The 24,453-nt window shown below is 40.5% G+C and overlaps 1 protein-coding gene across 1 annotated transcript in view; it reads right to left on the reverse strand.

Moving 5' to 3' along the window:
• WDR75 (WD repeat domain 75) overlaps window positions 1-19,789 on the reverse strand; it is a 42,622-nt gene extending 22,833 nt beyond the window's left edge. The window contains exons 1-11 of the mRNA XM_042445289.1: window positions 19,646-19,789; window positions 16,727-16,856; window positions 14,484-14,549; window positions 13,957-14,056; window positions 9,943-10,067; window positions 8,994-9,064; window positions 6,163-6,279; window positions 5,052-5,140; window positions 2,632-2,790; window positions 1,180-1,239; window positions 981-1,096 (exon numbers count right to left, since the gene is read on the reverse strand). Of these exons, the coding sequence (XP_042301223.1) occupies window positions 981-1,096; window positions 1,180-1,239; window positions 2,632-2,790; window positions 5,052-5,140; window positions 6,163-6,279; window positions 8,994-9,064; window positions 9,943-10,067; window positions 13,957-14,056; window positions 14,484-14,549; window positions 16,727-16,856; window positions 19,646-19,731 (1,119 nt within the window). The 5' untranslated portion in view covers window positions 19,732-19,789. The remainder of the gene's footprint in view (window positions 1-980; window positions 1,097-1,179; window positions 1,240-2,631; window positions 2,791-5,051; window positions 5,141-6,162; window positions 6,280-8,993; window positions 9,065-9,942; window positions 10,068-13,956; window positions 14,057-14,483; window positions 14,550-16,726; window positions 16,857-19,645) is intronic.
• Between the last annotated feature and the right edge of the window lie 4,664 nt (window positions 19,790-24,453).

Below are 24,453 nucleotides of genomic sequence, written 5' to 3' on the forward strand. Positions count from 1 at the left end.
TATATTAATTTATTCACCTCTCATAACTTTCTATTAAAGACAACATTCTCAGGCTTTGGTCTTCTTGATTCTCAGAATTTCAACTTCCAAAATCCCTTACACTGTTCGCTGGGGAATTCTGGGAACTATAATTCTTTGGTGGTGCACATCTTCAGCGTGGTGCAATGCACTTCACACAAACACGTTAACAAAAATTAGGGATTTTTATATGACCTGTGAATAAGTCAAGGGTATCCCTTCCTCCCCCTTCACAGCATAGCCGTCTCCTCAGAGAACACCTGAGCTGAGGAGGAGGGGAAAGTAAACGTTTGCCTCCCAAGCCCTTCCTCGGCTTGGCCCTCACTTTGGGAGATAGACGGGCTATGGAAGACGCATGGGGAAAAATCCTATTACAGTATTGCCTTGTATATAAGCTGACCCAGGTTTTTGGGTGACCTTTTGGGCATAAATTTCTTGACTTATACTCGAGTATATACAGTACGTTCCCTTAGCACATGCCTGATGTTCAGTTGAGTACTTCCAGACACACTGATAAGTCTTAACATTCTTTGCTATCTTTGTGAAAGCATTAAAAAATACTTGGGTGGATCCTGAGTTTTGCATGTAACTCACCTAGTTGTCATTAGGTGAGGAGGAATTCCCTGCAAATGGACAGGTTCCCTGTAGGTGGGCAAGTGGGATGATGAAGGATGCAGAGGTTTTCAATTCCTGCTCTACCAATATGCTTGGTTTCTAGGTTGCTGCAGAGAAATGAGCACCCACCCTTCAGATGTGTCCATCCTGGGCCACAATGTTGGCAGAGGCAATTTTTAAAAAGCCAGCTTGCTAAGAAACTAATATCCTGTTGGCTGGATAGGGACGTCTTGCCTTCTTCTGCCACTAGTATGGAATCACAGTAGACTGTATTTTTGTGACTTAATTTACAAAACTGCATTTTAGCGTCACTTAACAACTGTATCAGATAGTCACAAACAACTTACATTGTACAGCTGCTTGTCATTTTGCAGTGAATAGAACTGCAGATGGCCAGGCTTTCCATTCAGAACCAAAGCTTTAGTTCTTGGGTCAACCATCAAGCCAGTCTTGACTTCACTGCCTGAAATGAAAAAAGATGGTCTAACTAACTAGACAGTGATTTCTTCTGACAGTGAGAAAAGTTTTAGTTTTTATTAAACATACCTCTGATTAATCCTTGAATCATTCCAGATACTTTCAAGTTGCTGTGTATGATTACTATTTCTACATGTATTGAGGGGAAAAAATAACAAAGTTAGGAATTAAAGCTTGCCAAGTATTAAAGAAAAGCTATGGTGCACAATACTGTATTATGAATTTTGTATTTGTTCATGATACAATTTTGTCAGGAAAAAATATCTAATTTAAAATAGTTAGATAACAGTTTATTGCTTGATGGTGCAGGACGTCCCTAGAACCAATGCATTTTCTTGGAACAGCCATGTGGAGGTAGGAGCATACAGCACATTTGATAATCTTCAGCTGTTTTGCCAGATATACCTCTGCTTGGAAATAAGAGACTTGGAAAAACCAGTGTGAATGCCCTGGTAACTAAGGGCCCAAACAGATATGGGCTCCTACTTTCAATAGTTCCAGCTGGCATGGTGAGTGATCATGGGAGCTGAGGACCAACAGGACAATGGCTACCCCAACCATGCTTTCTCAACTTTCAATTTTTGCCGGGTAAGTTCAAATTGTTAGGATGTCAGCAAGACACAAGTGCTCTCTCAGAGGTTTTTGTGGCCTTCCCCCACCACACACACAAACAGAGGGGGGGGGGGGAAATACAAACAAAACAAAACAAAACAAAAATCTCACTCATTTTTTATCCCTAGAATTCTCTCCAACAGGCAGTTTTGCTGTAATCTCCCAAAGTCCCTCCCATCCACAATTATTAAATGGACACCTGATTACTTCCTGTTTTTATCCCCCGCCCCCCTAAATTTCTGGCATGGGAGCTAGGCTTTGAGCATATTATCCTGGGAATAGAAAACTGTCCTTTGATCCCAGGAACTTGCTCATTCCTGTGATGGTTTATCTTGAAAGCCTTTTGCCGTCTGAGCTAAGAAAAAACAAAAAATAAACTTCAGGACAAGAGAGAAATTTCTCTCAAACGTTTATGTCTCCCCTCCATTCAGTGAATGCTTGATGCTGTTTTCAATCAAACAACAAACTGAGTAACATGCAAGAATTGCAATAATCCCACAGATAGAACTACAGCATAATGGGTACTATTTGTAATACCAAGGATAGGCATATCATTGGCACTGGAGGAGGCCAGCCAGCCACTGGCTTTAGGCCAAAAAGAGGCAGGAGAATCAACAGGGAGAAGGTTAAGTTGTGAGATGGAGGCCATTCCATTTTACACCTCTCTTCCCCAACTTACAACCACTGCAATATAAGCCAAGAGGTCCCCATATCTCTGCTCATCAAAGCAGAAAGAAGGGGAATCAAACAACTGGATGTTGAACCAAGATTTCCTGTGCACTCAAGGAAATCTGGGTCTGGGTCTGCTTGGACAAGGAGGCCCAAAGGAATGATTTATATTACTGTTTCAAAGCCATAGTTATGGCAGGCCTTCAATGTGACATAAACATCTCCACCATTCGTACTTACTGTTATCTGAATGTGAGGTACAAAGAAAAGTTCCATCGGGTGAGACGCCAATGTGCTGTATTGTGGATCCCAAACGAGGCAAGAATTCCTTCTTAGCATCTGATCCATCTCGCCACTGTACCAGGACTGACTCAATCCCTCCACTCAGCAAGCTAGTTCCTACCAATCCAAATGAATGTATGCTCCTTAGCTTGGATGGAATAAAATTCATTTGCTTCAGAAATACTAACACCTAACACCGGCATTTTGGGAATGTCTAAAGGCTTTGCTCATGCCATTTTAGATCTTAAGAATGTCCATCATCTGCTGTAATGTACACTAACATATGCATGTGGACTCTAGAATTTTGGATTCAGCTAATGAGAATTAACAGAATCCTATGCATGTTTACTGAAACATCAGGGCTACTATGTGCAATGGAGCTTACTTCTCTACAAGTCCATTGCTGACATTTCCTGGCACAACAGAAGTCTTATAAAACATGTATTGGAATCTTTGTTTGTATAAAGCAAATATTCAATGCTTTAAAAACAACAACACACTTCTATGAAATCATGACCAAAATTACAGTAGACTGAGGAAGGAGGCATGTCTAATTCCAGCAGGGTACTCTACCATGTGCCACTCACTTCATGACACAGGGTGACTTATGTTACTCACCACTAGTTTATGTTTGATTATTGAAAAATGACATATGCACGTGTCCCTCCACATTTGCAGCTTTGACTTTTGCGGATTTGATTATCCATGGATTTTATTAATATCTTCTCTCTAGGAATATCTAGATCCTTCAGTGCAACTCTATGGTCAACTTTAACCAAAAGTCACACTGAAGGACTTAGAGATTCCTAGAGAAAACACTCCACTAGGCATTTGTAGCTCCTCCAGCGCAATTCTATGGTCAATGTCTGGCAGATGTTGGCTACAGAGTTGCACTGGAGGACCTAGAGATTCCCAGAGAGGTGTTCTCTCAGGTAAAAACATACTGTTTTTGTTATTTGCAGGTTTTCCACATTCATGGGGGTCCTGTGCCCCTAACACCAGCAAATGTGGAGGGACAAGTCTACTAGGAAAGGGCAGATGACCCTGGGTCTTTCAGAAGCAGTCTAGTTTATACTAGAATCTAGAAATAGTGTTGGAAACTCTTCCATAAACACAAAAACAGTGTTGAATTGCCTTCAATTGTTACAACGTCTTCCACTTGTGCTGAGTTGACAGAATGGAAGCAACATTTGCTGGGGCTACCAGAGGTTGGTTAAACAGTGGTCTATGCATCAGTCAACTAGTCAGGTCTATTAACAGATATTCTGACTGGAAGAGGCAATTCAAAACTTCAAGTTTTTCTTTATCACTGTGTTCTTGGAATATTATTTGTCAATGCTAAGTCATGTCATCTACAAATAAAATGTGTGTTTTTTTAAAAACATATTCCAGTTCCATGGGGCAATATTACATTCTGCCATAAAGCCAATGTGGGTTCAGCTACTAGAAAGGCTAATGTGTCATATACACTGATCTGGAAGTATGCTAACTGAACCCAATGGGGCTTGGTTTTTTACAGACTTGTACAGATTATTTCTGCTTGAATGTTTTAATGTTATGGAATTCAATGATAAAATAAAGATATTTAATTAAATATAATAAAATAAAAGTTAAAGGACTTCATAAATATGATTTGGAAGGCTTGATCCACATTGTAAATTTTACATTTGGTTAAACAAAGAAAAGGTTAAACACAAAGTCTATTTTAGGAGTTATTAAAATGTGCTTATGGAAGCAAAATGCATTAAAATGCTGCAACAGCAAAACTCTCCCACTTGCCATGTGAAAATATTTCCTGTTTCTGTGGATAAGTCAGGATTAAAATGAATACAGTGTGGGGGTCATGTATGAGATCCCATGAGGTTAACAAGATTTTATCTTAGCTGTTTCTAACAGCAACAAAGATGTTTTTCACCCTGGTGCCACTTAGGCAGTGACTCAGCTTTCCTCTTCTTCTGCTCGCTTAAGAACCCAAGCTGTTTACATGTGCCTGCCAAGCAAAATGGTAACATAAAACAGGCTTACATGTTTTATTACCTTTTAATGCTATGCAACACAGAGACAGATGCTTGGGATGTGAAAAAGGACAACTCAGCAATTTTGCTATGGATCTCTTACTTTTATTTACTTATTATGTTATTTCTTGAATTTGTATTCGGTCTTTCTCCCACAATGGGATCCAAGGTGACTTCTAAACCTCCGATATACATAATGAGCAGTTCCCCATCTTTCATTGTATAATAAAACTTCGTATTTATAAGTATCAGAAGCCCATCACATAATTGGGAGAAGGGGAGTAATATTACTCCAATACTACAAACTGAGGAGAAAGAATGAAAGAACACAGCTTATTTAAGCCCTGGCTTGGGTAACTTTACCTTCAACAGAAAAAGCAAGATCCACAACTTCATCATGATGCCAGTGCATAGTAGAGAATGTGTATTCACTCCTATGATTAAAATTTCTCCTATTGGAATAAAACAACAATATTTAATTTAGGATCAATTTTTCAAAAGTGGCAAAGCTGATCTTGGAACAAATCTATAAGATTAAGAAATTTACAAGCCACTTTGGCAAATTGCTACATATTCCTAACTCCTGGGTTTTTCTGACTGTTTCTGAAATTATGCATACACAACAAAAACCAAGAAACTGATTTGGTAAATCCTAAACTCTACATGCAAGGGGAATGGAGACAAGTGCACAAGCTCCACTTATTCCCCCAATTCTGATCACCCTTTATGTATGGAGGACAAAGATTCAAACAAGAAAAATAACTTGGGCGGGTTATACACTGTCATTAAAGTACGCGTCAATGTAAGTACTGTCCTTTAACATGTATTTAAAAAAAAAAAAAAATTATCCCCTTCTCTAAATGGTGAAAGATGAGAAGTTAGCCCATCTGGGAAGCACCTAAAAGAAGCACCATCCATCCCTATACTATCTCCACTATGGCGCTGCCTCTGAGCTTTTCGAATCCCTGGGTGGGAAAATGTCAGTGGTAGCAGGTCCTTGGTGCTTATTTCAAAGTAGCATGGAGAGGAATCAGGCTTTGAAGGATCCGAATAAGATATTTCTGTTTGTTTGTCAGCTTTTCTGGGCTAAAATCAGGCAAAGTTAGCACATTAAGATTAAAGGCTAAAATCACTGATAACCTAGTTGCCATTTTCTTTGCTTTGCCTTTTCATCTTTATTGACATGTGCACATTTTCTAAGCCTTACCCATGTCCGGACCCTTCCCTCACACATCACACAGCCATCATTTACTGTTGTTCCCTCCTCATCCACCCTGTTTCTAGGATAAGGACAAACAGTTATGCCTGATGGAATTTTCTATGTTCTCTGGCATCGTTTTCCTTTGTTTCATCCTTTACAATCCAAAACCTATCTTCGACTTATACATGAGGTTGACTTATAGTTGCATATATACAGGATGTGCTTAGCAGACAAAAATCATTAGTACCAATACTGCTTAAATATTTGCCTCACCATAGACGAATTTTGCCATCCTTGTGTCCAGTTGCTATGCAGTCTTCCTTTGGATGACAGGCTACACAGGTGAAGAGGCTGGTTGTGCTACTTTTGAATTTTGAACCTAGGGAAAACCTTCAGAAACAGGAGGTATATCTTTAATTCAATTCAGGTGTTAGGAAAAGCTTCCCAGGTGATTCCTTAAGGTTGTGAGTTCAATAGCAACCAGGGCTCAGGTTGACTCAGCCTGGCATCCTTCCGTAGGTCTCTAAAATGAGTACCCGGCTTGTTGGGGGCAATTAGCTTACACTTTGTAAACCGCTTAGTACATCAGTAAGTAATATGGAAATATACTTGCTAATGCTATTGCTTAGTGAGTACAGGAACAGGTTGTGGGAATAATCTCACTTCAACAGGACATAACATACATAATGACTTTACAAGAGTCATTATATCACCCTGATCTCCTTTGATATTGGACAGGACAGAAATACTTCAATAAAATAAATAAAAACATAAACCAAAGAGAGGTAACTGAAATAATATTTATGAATCAAACCTTCCTTGGACTGGAAATCTCACACTTATACAGTGGATCAACAAGAGAAATATGATTAAACACAGACACCCCTCCACCTTAACAGAACACAACAGGGAATGTGACAGGCCAGGAAAACCAAGAACCTGGGAATTTTGGGGAACAAAAACATTTTTCTGATTTCCCCCCCAGAAAAATTTGGCAAAAATATTAGAAAAAATGATTTTAGAATATTTTCTTTTAGAACAATGAAAAAAATCTTAATAAGATGTTATTTCTAAAAAAAATGTAACATGGCTGCTTCTAACAAAGTGGCAAAACTAAATTGGTTCATTACATTTCAGAACCTAGTAAATCTATTAGTATCAAAATTAAAACCTTTTATAAGGGAATTTAATTTATAACTATTATTTCACTGATCTGTACTTTTAATATAAATATACAGTGCTTTATAAATAAAGGTTAATAATAAACAGTTTTATGCCAAACAAAACTGTGTAATTGTGTCAGTTTCTCTGCTGTAAGAACAAAATAAAGAACACTCATATTTTTGCTCCACCACCCCCTTCCCAAATTCAGTTTCTCCCCAAACTCTGTCCCCTATGGCTTCAAACGTCCTATAAATTACATCTCTACATGTAAGAAGCTATGACTGTTACTGACAACCAGCAGAACTTCTGGAGACCTTGACAACGCAACCTGACAGATAAGAACAAAAGACTCCTGCTAGATCAAATCAGCACCCTGCTCCATCTTCAGCTGATTTTCTGCCTCTAATGTACAGTATTTAAAAACATTACTACTGTTGGCCTTACAAACAATCATAATAGCAAAGGCAGGAATTTTGTGGCACATGTACCACTAAATTCAAAGCCATGCCAGCATACTCTGGTCAGGACACATATGTTATGATGGTAGTGGGGTGAGTCTGGCAGTTTGCATTATTTTTTCCTCCCCTCTACTATTTTTTTAAAAATCTCCTCTCATTTGTTATTAATAGGTGGGAATTATGCCAGCTCCAAGGTAGGCCTCTGGAGGGGATGTGTGTGACAAAGAAGAGGGTAGGGAAAAAAACAAACAGAATTTTTTTCTAAGTCTTTATTATTGCTTTTCATTATACAGTCATCCCTCTGTGTTTACAGATTCTTTATCTACAGATTCAGGCATCCACTGCTTAAAAATATTCAAAAAATAGCAAACCTTGATTTTGCCATTTTATATATAGCACACCATTTTATTTAATGGGACTTGTTACATCCATAATTTTTTTGTACCCACAAAGGGGGGGGGGGGGGGGAATGCTAGAACAAAACCTCAGTGGATATCAAGAGTTTACTTTATGTTTATATAATGTTTTATGCTGGATGTCTGTTTTTTGTTGCTAACTCATTTTGAATGCTTATTATCATATTGATTTTGATAATATTAACCCCTCCCACAAAGGATGAATTGGACTAGGCAGCATATGAGCCACAGGTGCCCACCCATCTGTTATTGCAGATACCCCAAATCTTCGTGATCCTTCCCATCCCTCCAAAAGATGTGTTGTTAATGGAAGCTTCAACAAGAACAATTCTCCTTTAAAGCCACATGCAAGGCCTTACTATAGGGCAGTGATGGAGAAACTTTTTTGGTACAGCGTGCCGGGGGTGGGGCTTCCCCCCACCCTCTCCTGGCCTCCAGCTGTCTCTAGAGACAGCTAGAAGCCGGGAAAAATGGGGGGGGGGTGACGGGCTCGAGTCTGCTCTTCCTGCCCTTATCTTGGCATCTAGCTGTCTCTCAGAGCCAGCTGGGGACCAGTAAGGGCCCGGGGGGGGGGGGGGGGGGAGCAATGGGCCCATGGCCCCTGCTCCTCTCCTTGGGGCTTTGCTAGTCCTGAGGTGTCCCTGGAAGGGAGGAGGAGGCGTCCACCCGCTCACCCTCTCCTTCCTGGGCCTAATCCTCCGCCCAAATGGACTCCTCAGAGCCCATTTAGGCTAAGGAAAGGCAAGCTGGGGGAGAAAGGGCTGGGAATTTGATCCAGGTCTCTCCTCCCTGGCTTGCCTTTCCTCCGTACGAACAGACTATAGGGTGTGTGTCTGTTTGTAAAAACATTTCCCCATGTTTTTCTAAAAGCAGAAGTGAACTCACTTGTAGGTTTGAAAAGCCCACTATCAGAAACTGAAAAGGGCAGGCCAGCCACAGTAGTTTTTCCAAACACTGACATTGACAGGAAATGAAGGAGTAGCAGTTTTCCTCCAAATCCCATCCAGTTATACAGCCAAAGGAACAATTATAAGTATTATAAGAGCTTACACACTTTTCTCCTCACCTGTACATTTTTTTCTTCTTGAAAAAACAAACAACGAGGTGAAGTTCCAATACTGATGCCACATATTCATCCTGTTAGAATCAAAGCACAATTTAAAATTAAGCCTTTGCTAGGGTCCAAGTGGCGTGAAACAAGTGTGTGACTATAGAAAGGTGATAATGGATGAGCAAAATGGTAACAGAGAGTTAAATGCTACACCAGTCAGACAAATCACACAGATTCAGATTATGACCATTTTACAGAAATGTTATTTACAATAGGGATGGCAAACCACAAACCCAGGGGCTCACCTTCCAACTCACAGACCTTTTCTCTTTATTTACAAACAGTAACTGGAGAAAGTCAACTTATTTCTGCACAGAGTTGAGTTGTGCTCTGCAAGGCTAAAAAAGGTTGCGCAGATCTGAGCTGTGTTTTGTAAGTCTTGTAGGGAAATGTTCTAAGTTATAAGAATTGCACTTGGTTCTGTTCATGACCTCAGCATCTCTCAACATGGGAATGCTCCTCTCCACTGTAGTAGTGGCTCTAGGGTGATTCCATTCCAGCTTTTAACTCAGAATTTAAAGGAGTTATGCAAAGGGCCGAGTCTGTTTTGGAGAATACAGAATAACGTCTTTATAATTTAAACAAAAACCTGGAGTAGATTAAGCAGCCTGCTGACATGGAAACAAGCTGCCACTGCTCTCAACTTCAGACAACTTGTCCTGACACCAGAGAAAAGCAGGACAAGCAGAAGGGTGAGTGTGACTGGCTGAACTTCTACAAAGGGCAGTGCTGGCAAAAAAGGGGGCTTGGCAAACAGATGACTGTGCCCTGAGAACTGGGTGAGATGTAAGCTCCCTTTATCAGGAACCAAAAAAGCCACCTATGCTGACTTGAAACAGCAGCCAGATCTTTCCTTGTAATCCTCTAGTATTACAGAACTCATAAAGATAAAAGGAACACATACATCTCTTCCGAATGAAGTACATTTGGGTGATGAGCTTATGCCCTCCAAGATCAATTCCCATTCTTTGGCTTCGACTTCCTGTCCTGGTATTTTTGGAAGTGCCACTGAAACTAGTTGAAATATACCTGTTGAAACAGAAACCTTAATATAAAATCACTGATACATGTACACTTATATCAGTCCAGTCTGGACATAATGCTAAGTCTGGATTTTGAGGGAACTTCAGTTTATTGTGCTTGAACAGCATTGCTGGTGTAGACTGGTGTGTCACTTTTGCTCATCTCCTGCAAGCAGAAGCTACTAAAGAAACCATGGGGCATTTGACCACGGGTTATTTGCTGTTCTTGTTGTGTATTTTAAAGTCATTTCTAACTTAAGATGACCTTAAGTGAACTGATCACAGGGCTTTCTTGGCAAGATTTGCTCAGATGAGTGTTTGCTGCTGCCTTCCTCTAAAGCTGAGAGGGTGGGATTTGCCCAAAGTCACCCCCTGGGTTGCCACTGTAGAACAGGGATTCAAACTTTGGTGTCCTGGGGACTGCTAGTTTAACACTCAGACCACTACACTTCAACGGCTCTCTTGTTTATTACTATGTGCAAGTTTGTCTGAGAAGAAACAGGCCAGAGTTCCAGTGTTGCCAATTTCGCGACTTTCACACGAAAACGGGGACTTTTCAGAGCTTTTCGTGTGATTTCCGCGCCTTGCTCTAATTCAGTGCCTTTTCCGTGCCTTTGGCCAGTTTCAGCTGCAGCCTGCTGCAGAGCAACCAAAACCCTTTGGAGTGTAACAGTTTTCAGCCAAGAGGGCTGGAGGAAAAAACTCTCTCTCTCTCATGACTCCCTCTGAGAGCCAGGACGGAGCAAGCCCGTTTGGAGGAATAGTTCAGCCAATCAGAGAGAGGACAGTGATTATTGCCACCCCCCTCAGGCATTCTCAGGCTCCAGGGGCAAAAGTACTGGAGAGAGGCAGGGATTGAGGGTTCTTGGCTGGCTTAATCCCAATTGCCTTGGATTTCCAAGTAAGAAATAAGTTTTAAGGCACACAAAGGCAATACTTGACAATGGTATCATGGCTTGATATTGTGGACTTCTGTGTGTGCCTGAGAGGGACATTTGAATTTCTGAATTCCTGAGCTTGGGCAGAGTGCCCCAAGCCTACCTCTCAGGGTTGTTGTTGTACTGTGAGAACCATTTGGGTTGTGAGATGTGAATGCGATGTCCCTGAGTGTGTGTGTTAGTGATTAAATATGCCTCTGAGCATGGGCAGAGCACCTGGTCAGTTGGCACCCCTGCTGCCCTGTCTTCCAAGAATTTGGTTTGTGGCTCTCTTTTCGTTCCCTTTTCCATTGCCATCCATAATGCAGAAATAATCCAGTTTGGCACTGCTTCTAACTGCAAGGCTCCCTGCGATGATGGGATTCTGGGCAAACCACCAAGCCCAGAATTCCATGCATGGAGCCCTGGCTGCCAGTAAAAGCAGTGTTTCAACATGTCACAACAAACTACAATTCCCAGGATTCCCTGGTTTGACAAGGGAATTGCCTCCATGCTTCCAGATCACAGCCCCAGAGAATGAGTCTACAGGATATCAGTGTTGCCAATTTAAGTCCAGTTCTTCAGCTGCATTTGGATTTAATAATGATAATAATAATGGTGATGATGATGATAGTGAGATAGATCTTGTAGCACCTTTGAGTCTCACTGAAAGAAAAGTTGGCAGCATGAGCTTTCCTAGACTTAAGCATATTTCCTCAGATGCATGGGAACTGTAGTTCATTTTGGCACCAGAGCTCTTTCTCATAAAACTACAATTCCCAGGGTTCCCTAGCACTGAGCCAGGAGAGTTAAAGCGGTCACAAACTGGATTATTTCTGCAGTGTGTCTTGGACCCAACTCAGGCTGCATCTTCACTCCAAACTCCAGAGACAATTCCCAGGATTCCCTAGTACTGAGCCAGGGCAACTAAAAGGGTTTCAAACTGGATTTATTTCTGCAGTGTGGTTGCATCTGAACACATTTCTATTTGGCACAAAGCTTCCTGAACCCCCTTCATGTCAAAATAAATATCTTAAAAGGACTGAAAGATTCTTTGTTTGGTTCAATGGTGATTTTGAGAGTTGAAATAAGTTACAATTATTTTTATTCAATTATATTTACATTTATTTGCAAAACATCTGCCATTTTAACATTATGGGAATTTTCTGGGAATTGTGACTGAATATTCCGTGTGATCTGGTCGGATTCAGCGGGTTTTGGACAGACATTTCCGGGAATTATCTTCGAGGCTTGTTGGCAACACTGCAGAGTTCCCAGGTCATATGTAACAACAAACCAATCACACATGGGTCATCTTTCTCTCTCTGGCTTTAGTCCTAAAATAAACACTTTTCTACCCAAATAACCTATGCCCCACCCTTTGCGGAAGTCTTTTCCGAAGGCTAAAGGTGACTTCCATATCCAGGCTTGTTAGCGATTTAACCACATTTTCTTGGCTAAGATGTGATAGTAAACTATGAATAATCATAGTTTCCTAGTTTATTTCCTTGCTTATATGGAAGGAGAAGTAAATCAGCCTTATGTGGGTACACAACATTGATCTGTATCATACAGGTTACTAAAGTGATATCAGAGTATCCAAATGCAGCCAATCTCTAACATTAATTGCATTGTAAAGCCTAAACTGAACTGTTTGATCCAAGTAAACTACAGCCACTAAATCATCAGGAACTTGTTATGTAAACACTTGTTTCATTGGTTCAGCGACACTACTTTAGTTGGGACTAACAGCGTAGCATAATGGTTTGAGTGTTGAACTGCAACTCTGGGGTTTGATTCCCAGCTAGGCCATGAAACCCATTGGGTGGTGACCTAGGTCAAGTCACACCCTCTCAGCCTCAGGGAAAGGCAGTGGCAAACCTCCTCTTCCCAAGAAAACCCCATGATAGGTTCACCTTGGGGTCACCCATAAGTCAGAAACTACTTGAAGGCACACAACAGCAAGAATGGGATTTAGGCCTAAAGCATTCATTTTTACACATAGCTTGAAGCTCCTTGATCCTGTAAATACCTAGCTACAACAGACCAGCTTACACTGATAAATCATTTTTTTAAAAAAAGCACTTCTGTGTTGCTCTGAAGAGTGGAATAAATTTGCAATCCCACTAGAGGGCTTTAGATACATGGTAATGCAACGCTGTGTGCTTTAACATGCAATGTTGTCCCCTTCTTGCACAAGCGGTGATATGTGCAGCTAGGATACTGTGAGAGTGGGTGTTTGGCAGCACTGGCTCATCCTTCTGCACTTATGGAAACTTTGGTTGAGTTTCCTGTATTGGGACACACCACAGGCTACTATATATCATCCTAATACAAATACTTATCAACTTGAATAGCAAGAATGAAACTCTGAGCACCAAAAATTATATTTAAATCTGCCTACACCTGCGGTTCTCAAGCTGTGGATCGTGACTCCTTTGGAGGTGGAATGACCTTTGCGTAGGGGTCGCCTAAGACCATAGAAAAACAGTAGCAAAATTACAGTTATGAAGCAGCAACAAAAATAATTTTATGGTTGGGAGTCACCACAACATGAGGAACTGCACTAGGAACGTTAAAAACCACTGGTCTACACCATATATTTCTCAGTATACTATGATGGTTTTCAGTTTTCCAAGTCCATAGTACTGTCTTGTCTCATAAAGTTTAATTAAGGTTTTTTTTTGTTGGACGTAGGTTTCTTAATTACACAGAAAGTAAGAAATCTGTTCAGAAAGAGCAACCACCAATCTTGTGATATAAATGTGACATGGCTGGGATATAAATGTTTTAAAAATATGAGTTAAATAGCCAGCTCCTTGAATTTAACAAAGTTATAGCACTTCCATTGTTTAATGTGCAACACATAATACAAAAAGGAATTTTATTTTATTTATCTCACCTTTCCATTCTATAATAAAACTCTTTAAGAAATTAGCAGTTTTTTTAAAAAAGAGATATTATCAAATCATGCAATACCTGATTTTTCATCACCATCCTTTGGAATGATAAGAAATACTGAATTTTCAAAACTTGCAAGTGCATAAAATGCATAGAGTTTGGACCCAATAACAAATGTCTGCAAGAGAACAAAGAAACAAAGCAATATTAAGGCTCAGGTTAATAACTGACCTGAAAAATTTATGCTGCTGAAAAATGGGTTCAGGTCATGCAACTAACTTAACTGGCAGATAGGAAAGTGGTTTTTATCACTTTATACTTTAGTTATATGCATGTACTACTCTATCTATAATCTTCTATCAACAGAAGAAGGAGTGGGACAATTGTTTCCCTATCTCCTGCAAGGGTTGAGAAACCCTCACTACTGTTATTTGGGCTGCCTGCGAGGAATGCTTAGTCATGCTGATCACCACACACTTGTGTGATATTGGCTTTAGGTGACAAGCTTGACTGCTTTTAACCTGATGCATTTTTTAATTTAGCTAATGAAAAAGTTTATGACCCACAGAGGGAAAAAAGGCAACGAGAAAGAAAGCACAACAAACCTTAATGAGAATTCCATCCATAAAATCCCACAGCTTAATGGTGCCATCTAGAGAACATGAGTAGAGCTGTTGAATAAGAAAAATAAAATCACCCAAAAGTTCCCTCCATCATTGTTGACTTTACCAGGGATGGGGAAAATCTGCCCTCTAGTTGTTGATGTACAATAATTCTCATAATCCCTCATCATTAGCTGTGCTGGCAAGGGCTGCTTGAAGCTGCAGCCTAACATTATGGAAACACCCACATTCTCCATCCCTGCTGTGTGTATGATGATGATGACAATAATAATAATTTTCTATTTATATACCGCCTTTCCAAAAGATCAAGGCGGTTTACAAAATTACATAAGCAAACACATAGCACATACAAACTAAAATTCCCTCCCTTACCCCTTAACTAAAATATAATCGTCAAATTATAATTTAAATTAATTAAATCTTGAAAATAATTAAGATTAAAATAAACAGTTAAAATTTAAAAATAGGCAGGCATGGGGGGATATTTGGGGCAGCGAGAGGACATTCTTCAACAATGAGTGGGAGGATCAATAAAAGGATAACAAAATTCTTTTAGAAAGGAATTCACTATTTTGGGAACCAAGACAAACTCCTCTGCCAAAGATAAGTGTAAGAACTGAAAATATGAAAGTTTTGAATTGTGATATTCAAGCCATCTGTCTCTTTAATGTGTGAACATGTGCATATGTGCATGCACATAGAAGCATAGACTACTGTATGGGAGCAAATTCCCCGGTTGTTTTCCAATAACTGGTGAAAAAAGTGGTCTTATTATCTGCAGGTGAAACAGCTATTATACAGCCAACTTTTATTGAAAAGTCAGGTATCTGGAAATATCTGGGAGATGGGAAAAGAAAAACAACAGCCCAGCATAGTTTGATGACGTGTGGATGTTTGGTCCTCCTTGGGAGTGGGCTGTGTGGACAGTGGGATTTTGATATGCTTTCAGAAAACCCAGGATCAATTAGCTTTTTCCTGCCTGTCTGCTCCGGCCCACAGAGCTGTGTGTCTAGAAGGGAGTAGGATAAAATGTGGCTAAAGCCTACCAAACATTTGATTTTTAGGGCGGGTTACAGACCGCCATAAGGGACGTCCTTAGAAGTGACGCCGTTCCACACGGCTGCTGCCATTTTGACGTAGCGGACGCTCTGCGTCCGCACGTTGCAGCCCAGAAGTAACGCCACGAGCGCACGCTTTGGCACTTGCGGCGTCTCTTCCGGGTTGCCGGAAGGAGCACGATTTTCGCGCTCCTTTGCAGCGCGGAGGAGTTGCGTGCTTTGGCTGCTGCGACTCCTCCGCGCTGCAACCGGCAGCAGCCCGAGACCACCCCTTTTGGGCGGTCTGTAACGGGCCAATGTAACCATACTAAGCTTGAAGTTAACGCACGTGAGACATTTTATTTCTGTATGTTCCTCAACAAAAGTTACTGTTTGTTTTACAGTGGCTGACTCTAACAGAATTGGAAGAAGAAAATACACACTACCTAAAGGATTGAAGCTGGTTTAAGGAGACACTTAGAACCCTAACCCTTATACATTTAAGTACAGTGTTAAAAGGGTGAAAGTAGAAGAAGTGACAAGTTACTTTCTGAGGGTGGAAGGTGAAATCAACCTAGGTCTTAAAGAAGGTCCTGTCACAAAATTGATTAACTCTGACTAACACTGTCTTCTTTAACTCTAAACCAAGGGGTGGTCATGCTTACCATAAAGAACACAACTAGTCCACACTGAGATCACTTGCAGACCCTGCCACCCCAAATCCAAGGATTTTAAAGTGGGGCCTTGCACTAAGGTGTGAGTTGCAGGCATCCAAAGCTGGGAATTCCAGGGCCAGTCTTGGGAAGGCCAACATCACACATATTTTTGGGCAGAAGAAAGTATGAATGTAATTAAGTAGTACTGTAGTAGTGCTGCACCAGTGTAGTCTTGGCTTTAGGGCTTTGGTCTTTACAGTGTTTGGCAAAACATTATTCAAAAATGGTATTTTAATTATTTATTTATTTAAGTATTAACTTAATTAACTAAATTTGCATCATGTATTTTATGCATTTTGGTTGACCAATGAAGACATTACTGTTTTGTGGATTTTGGATGTTATTGTACTCTTCTGAATACAGATATCTTGTATTTCTATCTTCCTCAAATTTTGAAAAAAGCTCAACAACAGTCATTTTTACTAACTCTACATGTTAGATTCAAGATTTTCTTCACAGTACGTATAATAACCTGTAGGTGGTTTGTGGGATTTAACTGGATTCCTGTTATTAAGTTGCTGTGACCCTGTAGAATATGGAGGCATTCTTCTGTGGCTGTGCTGTAGACTTTTATATAATCACCTGAAGCACACAAAAGGTACCTATAAAACAATGAAATGAAAAACCCCAGCAAATTAGAAGATATTCAAAACAATTCATAAAAAACTATTTAACTTGGATAATTCCAGAAGCTTATCAAACAAACAAACTTTAGATTGTACACAGATAAGTCAGCTGTCGACTTATGATGACCCCCTCAATTTCATTGGGTTTTCTCAGGAAAGGAATACTACAGCACTTTATATTTGTTGGTTGTCTCCCATTTATGTACTAACCAGGAGGTGACCCTGCTTAGCTTCCAAGATCACATGAGAACTGGGCATTTAGGGTATTTACTTGCTTCCTTTCATTTGTTAGTGTCCTTAAAATCTTAACACATTAGGATAGACAGATCTATACAGTGGGCCCTTGTTATCTGTTGCAATTTGGTTCCAGGATCCCCCGTGGATAACAAAATCTGTGGATGCTCAAGTCCCATTAAATACAATGGCATAGCAAAATGGTGTCCCTTATATGAAATAGAAAATCAAGGTTTGCTATTTGGAATTTATACTTTTTTGGAATATTTTCAAGCCATGAATGCTTGAATTCGTGGATAAAAAAATCCATGGATAAGGAGTGCCGACTGTACAACTAGACTCCTGCATCTTTAATAGCTATTTGGGCAGATATGAACTGGCCAGATATTCCTTCTTCCATATTTCTCTTAAAGGTAGAGGAGTCTGACATCTGGGTGCTCCATGTCAAGTGAATGTACCCCATTCCTACAAAAAATGGCACTGTGTAATAAGAGACCATCTTTGGTCCTTAAATAGGCACCAAATTACAGTTAGCTAAGAGGAGGCAGCTGGACATACATCTGAGGTCACAAATCAGTACAGGATGAATCTCCCTTATCTGGAATTCAGAAATACTCCAAAATCCCCCAGACGGGTGGTTTAAACAGTGGCATCTTTGCATTCTGATGTTTCAGCGTACACAAACTTTGTTTCATGCACAGAATGATTGAAGATACAATGTTTAAAATTACTTTCAGATTATGTGTATAAGGTGTATATGAAACATAAATTAATTTCATGTTTAAACTTAGGTCCCACCTCCAAGAGGTTTCATTTTGTTGTCAACTGCCCTCAAATCAACTTTGACTCATGGCGACTCTGTGGATGAGACGTCTCCAAGAGTGCCTATCTTCCATTGCTCTGCTCAGGTCCTTGAAGCTCAGGGATGTGGCCTCTCTGATTGAGTCCATCCATATGGCATGTGGTCTCCCTCGCTTTCTGCTGCCCTGACTTCCTTAGCCATAGTGTCTTTTCCAGTTATTCATGGCTTCTCATGATGTGGCCAAATTATGACAGCCTCAGTTTCGTCATCTTGGCTTCCAGAGATTCAGGCTTGATCGGTTCAAGGACCTATTTGTTTCTCTTTTTGGCTGTCCATGGTATTCTCAGCACTCTTCTCCAGCACTGCATACCAAAAGAGTTGATTTTCTTCCTATCAGTTTTTCCAGTGTCCAGCTCTCCCATCCATACATGGCAATGGAGAATACAACCACTTGTATGATCCTCACTTCAGTGTTCAGAGACCTTTGCCAGTTCTTTCATAGTTGCTCTTCCCATTCCTAGTTGTCTTCTAATTTCTTGACTGCAGTCTCCGTTCTGACCAATGTTTGATCCAAGGAATGGGAACTCCTTGACTATTTCGATTTCCACATTATCTAGGGTGTATTTTTGTAGATCTTCCAGGGTCATTGTTTTTGTTTTCTTAAAGTTCAGCATCAACCCTGGCGCTTTCCTCCTTGGCACTTCCCAGCCATTGCTCCAGATCTCATTATGTATATGCAAATATTCCAAAATCAGGAAAAAAAAAGCCCCAAATCCCAAACCCTTCTCCTCCCAAGCATTTCAGACAAGGGAGACTCAACCTGTACTGACTTACCTGGGAGTAAGCCAAGAGAACCCAATGCAACATGAATAGACATGATAGGACAAAAAAGAAGAAGAAAAGAAAGAAACACCAAGAGCACAAAACCACTTCTGTCAATTCAGAAGGAATCCCAATGGTGGTTCAGTGATGCTCACTCCTATGAAAGCGTGTTCAGCATCATACCTGTGGCGCAACGTAATGCAGAAGACACCGGTGCAATCGTTGCTGTTGTATTTATTTGTACTCCTATTTTGTCCCAATATTGGTTCATGATATAAAAGAATGATACAATTAAAAGCATGCAAAGAGTGGGCCAGTGCTGTGGTTAGAGCACTGGACTATGACTCTGGGAGGCCAGGGTTCGAATCCCCACTTGGCCATGGAAACCCACTGGGTAACCTTGGGCAAGTCACTCTCTCAACCTCACAGCAAACCTCCTCTGAAGCATCCCAATAAATAAACAAACCACCATGATAGGGTTCCCTTACGGAGTTCCCCCGTAAGTCAGAAAGCACACCACAAGAGCAACATCCACATTTACTCTCCAGTTCTTCAACCCAAGAGAACCCAAAACACACTGCAGAAGTGACCCAGTCTGAGACCCAGTCTGAGACCGTTCTGGCTCAGTTCTGGGGAACCCTGGGGACTGTAGTTTCTGTGAGACATTTAGCCTTCTCTGTCAGAGGCCGCTCCGGTGCCACAATACACTACAAATCCCAGGATTCTTTCTCACAGGAGAGACGTCTTATGAAAAGAGATCCAAAAGAGCTCAGCAACAGGAAGGACGAGAAGGGAACGCGATTCAGGAGCCCTGTTGCCAGGGCAGCTGAAGGACTTGATGGCTCACAGCAACAGCACAGAATTAACCCAAACGTAGCTCCACGTGGCCTGCCTTCCCTTCACTCACTTGCCATCGGCGGAGAAAGCGGCGCGGCTCCCGCTCAGCCAGCTTCCCCCGCAGCGCACCACGCGGAGCTGCTCCCCGGCCACCATTTTCTCCTCCTCCTCCTTTTTTCTGCCCCCCACGAGAACACCGGCACTGCCGCTCTAGGAATACATTTCCTGGAACTCTATGGCACGCAGCCTCCATTTCCTGTCGTCCGGATCCCATTTCCGCTTCCGTCGCGCGCGGGCTGAGCGAGCCTCAAATGGTTAAGGATCATAGAGATTCGGAGGGAATGGCGGCAAGAGCGTCTCTTCCTGGAGTCTACTGTCTATGGTTCTCAAAACACGTTGCGGAAGTGCTGCTCACAGTGGCTGCCCACTGTCAATCATGAAGGGTGCAGACCAGTCCCAACTAACCCAGTTAGTTAAGAGTGTAAAGTATAGTAAAATAAAGTGAAATTAAGATTAAGATTAAATTAAAAATAAAATAAAATAAATAAATAAAATATTTTTTAAAAAATTAGAAGAATGTAAAATTAAAACTGAAATAAAAATAATAAATAATAATAAATTTTAAAATAATAAATAATATTAAATAATAACTAATTTAAATAATAATAATAAATAGTAATAAATAAAAATTTTAAAAAATTAAAATGAAATAGAAAATAAAAATAAAGATGTAAAATAGTAATTAAAAAGTTATAATTATATGGTGAGCCCTTAGTATCCACTAGGTTTTGTTTCCAAGATCCTCCCCCCCCCCCGTGGATACCAAAATCAGTGGATACCCAAGTCCCCATTAGATACAGTTGGCATTGTAAAATCATGTCACTTATATAAAATGATAAAATCAAGATTTGCTTTTTGGAATTTATATATATTTTTAAATATTTTGAAGTCGTGGATGCTTGAATCCACAGATAATGGAGCCGTGGCTGACTGTGATTGAAATGATATGAAATGAAATAAATATCAATTAAAAATAAAAAAACAATTAAAATTAAAATCAATAAATATAAATAAATATAAAATTAAAATGAAATGAGATAAATTAAAATAAAATTAACATTAATCAAAATTTAAAAAAAATTAAAAAATTAAAAAGTAAATATAAAACATTAAATCTCAAGCTAAAATAAAAGTTAAAATTACAATTACAATAAATAAATGAATACATTTTTTCAATAAAATTAAAAAGTAAATTGAAATTGAAAATTAAAATTAAATATATAAATTAATATTAATATTAAAATAAAATTAGAATTTAAATAAAATGGAATGAAATAGTACAAGTCTCAAATTAAAATTAAAAAACTAAAATTAAATAAAAATAAAAAATTTAAATAAAAATAGAAATAAAAATGAATATAAAATAAAGTTAAAATTAAGATTAATATAATATTAAAATTAAATAAAAATTAAAAGATTGTAAAATAATAATAATAATAATTTGTTTTATTTATATACCGCTATTCCAAAGATCATAGCGGTGAACAGCAAGTAAGCTAATTAGCAAGTAAGCTAATTTGCCCCCAACAGTCTGGGTACTCATTTTAGTGATCTTGGAAGGATGCAAGCCTGAGTCGAGCTTGGGCCCTTTTGCTGGTCTTGAACTCACAACCTTGTGGTTTTGAGTGAATGGCTGCAGTACAGTACATAACATAAAAATAAAAATAAAATAAAAATAACATAAATGTCTAGTTAATAATTTGTAAGCAGCTCTGATAGCCTTTTGGCTGAAGAGCGGGGTATAAATAAATAAATAAATATTATTATTATTAAAATTAAAAATAAAATTTCAATTAAAATAAATAAATAAAAATAAAAATATTCAAAATAAAATTAAATCTAGAATTAAAATTAAAATTATAATGAAATTAAATATTAAATAAATTTACAGTTACAATAAATGTAAAATAAAATGTAAAATAAAATAAAATGTAAAACATTAAATTAACATTAAATGAAATAAATGACAAATCAAAATTTAATTAAATTAAAAATGAAATTTAAATTAAATTAAAATTTGAAGGAGAAATATTGAACATTGTGACTCTTGGCTGACAGTGCCTACCTGAATGAGGTATACTGGGCTTTGCTACCTCAGCGTGGTGGTGCCTACCTGAAGAAAGACTAGCAATTATGACCTCAGGCTGATGCTACTGAACTGAAGGAGAGTTTATCCATGGTGACCACTCACTGATGTTGCTTATCTGAAGAGAGAGAGTGACCATTGTGACTCCTGGTTCATGCTGCCTACCTGAAGGAGGGATACTTGGGCCTTGTGACCTAAGGCTCATACTGCTTAACTGATGAGAGAGATTCTCCATAGTGACCTCTGGCTGATGATGGTGACCTGAATGAGAGAGACATGACCCCCTTAGTGATGCTCCCTACTTGGAACATAGGAGATCATCACATCAGAGCCAATTCAGCTGTAATCGCAATATTATTAAGATAATGCAACAGTAGCTCTATAGCAATTGATATTTTTGCACAATATTATTGTCTCAAAGGGTCCTTCAGAGACCGGGAAACGGGCTATGGAGGGCGGCAGCCACAGGTGAGTACCTCTGCTCGTTCCCCCCCTGGAGTTTCCCAGCCTCTGAGGGTTCCAAAGGGACCCCCATTAGCCGTGAAACGGGCTTTTCAGAGCAGAAGCGACAGGCGGGCACCTCTGGGTGCCGCCCTCTGGAATTTCCCGACCTCTGAGGGTCCCAAAGGGTCTTTCAGAAGCTGGGAAATGGCCTTTGGAGAACGGCAGCCACAGGTGGTCACCTCTGGTCATCACCTTCCAGAGTTTCCCAGCCTTTGAGGGTCCTTTAGGGACCCCCAAAAGCTGGAAAAAGGCTTTGGAGGACTGGAGACATAGGCAAGCACCTCTGGTTCCCACCCTCCAGAGTCACTTGGCCTCTGAGGATCCTAAAGACCCTCACAAGCTGGGAAACGGGCTTTGGAGGACAGCAACCAGAGGTGATCGCCACTGGTTGCTGCCCTCTGGAGTTTCCTGGCCACTGACAGTCCCAAAGGGAGCCCCAGAAGCTAGGAAATGGGCTTTGGAGTATGGCAGGCACAGGGGGACACCTATGGTCACCACCCTCCGGAGTTTTCCAGACTCTGAGGCTCCCTTAGGGACCCCAGGAAGCTGGGAAATGGGCTTTGGAGGACGGCTGCCGGAGGTGTGCACCTCTGGTTTCTGCCCTCTGGAGTTACCCAGCCTCTGAGGATCCTAAAGAGTCACTCAGAAGCCGGGAAACAGGCTTTGGAAGACGGAACCCAGAGGCAAGCACCTCTGGTTGCTGCCCTCCGGAGTTTTCCAGCCTCTGAGAGTCCCTTAGGGACTCACAGAAGCTGGGAAATGGGGTTTGGAGAATGGCAGGCACAGGCAGGTGTCTATGGTCACTGCCCTCCTGAGTGCCCCAGCCTTTGAGGGTCCCTTAGGGACCCCCAGAAGCTGAGAAATTGTCTTTGGAGAACAGCTGCTAGAAGCGAGTGCCTCTGTTGGCCACCCTCCGGAGTTTCATGGCTTCTCAGGGTTCTCAGAGGCCAGGAAACGGGCTGTGGAGGACGGCAGCCATACGCGGGCACCTCTGGGTACCGCGCTCCGGAGTTTCCCAGCCTCTGATGGTCCCAAAGGGTCCTTCAGAAGCTGGGAAATGGGCTTTGGAGGAAGGCAGCCAGAGGCGAGGCGAGGGCCTCTAGTCGCCACCCTCTGCAGTTTCCTGGCCTCTGAGCATTATCAGATATTCATTTCAAGGAAGCCAAAAGGAAAAAATTAATAAGGCCTAACCATTCTAACTGACACATTCCTAAGTAACTGATACAGAGATGGAATGTTCTGGCCTAGATGGGTCGGAGATGTAGTTACTGGCCTTGGCCTAGCACAAACTAAATTCCTAATGTCTGCCTTCTTGACACTTGCTCAGCACTGCAGTTTTTCCCAACCGGCATGACTCACATCAAGGGAGATAATCACTCCAGACTCCCACGGCAGAAGCACCTCCAACTGAAACCAGAGGCCTTTTATATCCCTCTGTTGAAAGTTTCCAGAGGAAACTCTCACTCTTGCTCACTGATTGGCCAAGTGGTCTTCCGTCAACTGTGATGTAATTACTAATTTGCATGTACCTCCCTCCCACCTTAACTATTTATTGCGTGACATAAGTCTTCAAATGACTGAGGCCCAGTCATTAAAAGGGGAAACAGGCTTTGGAGGATGGCAGCCACAGACCGATGGGCATCTCTGGTTGCTGCACTCCGGAGTTTCCCGGCCTCTGAGGGTCCCAAAATGTAACAGTGAACAGTGACCAAATTATCAATGGGGAATTTAATTAGTTCAAGGTCACAAGAGGAGGCCTGTTACCACACCTCAGGGATCGCCCCTTCGATCTGTATACCAGGAACTAGAAATCCAGAAATGAGGCAGAGGCTCTAAGTACAATCAGTGTCTCTTTTATTGGAAACAAGGATTTAAACATACAGGCACATACGCTCACACATTTATACAAGACTCAGCAAATAACGTAGTAAATGTGGGATAGATATTAGGCTTTCTAATGGAGATACTCACCTAACGTAGAAGTTGGTGGGTCCAATTTGTGAGTGTAGGTTTGCAGGTCTGGTTCAGCAGACAAGTCAGAGAGAGAGACTGACTTTTAACTGACATAGCTCTTGGCTGCCAGAAATGAATGACTGGCTGCAGTGAATAAAAAATAATAATAAAATAAAAGTTTTATTTTTATATCGCCCTTCTTGCAATCAGGGCGGTGTACAACATTATACAAAACATAATACATACAATAAAAAACAATTACAATTAAAAATCAC

The sequence above is a fragment of the Sceloporus undulatus genome, chromosome 1, assembly GCF_019175285.1.
Source record: "Sceloporus undulatus isolate JIND9_A2432 ecotype Alabama chromosome 1, SceUnd_v1.1, whole genome shotgun sequence".
Lineage (NCBI taxonomy): Eukaryota > Metazoa > Chordata > Lepidosauria > Squamata > Phrynosomatidae > Sceloporus > Sceloporus undulatus.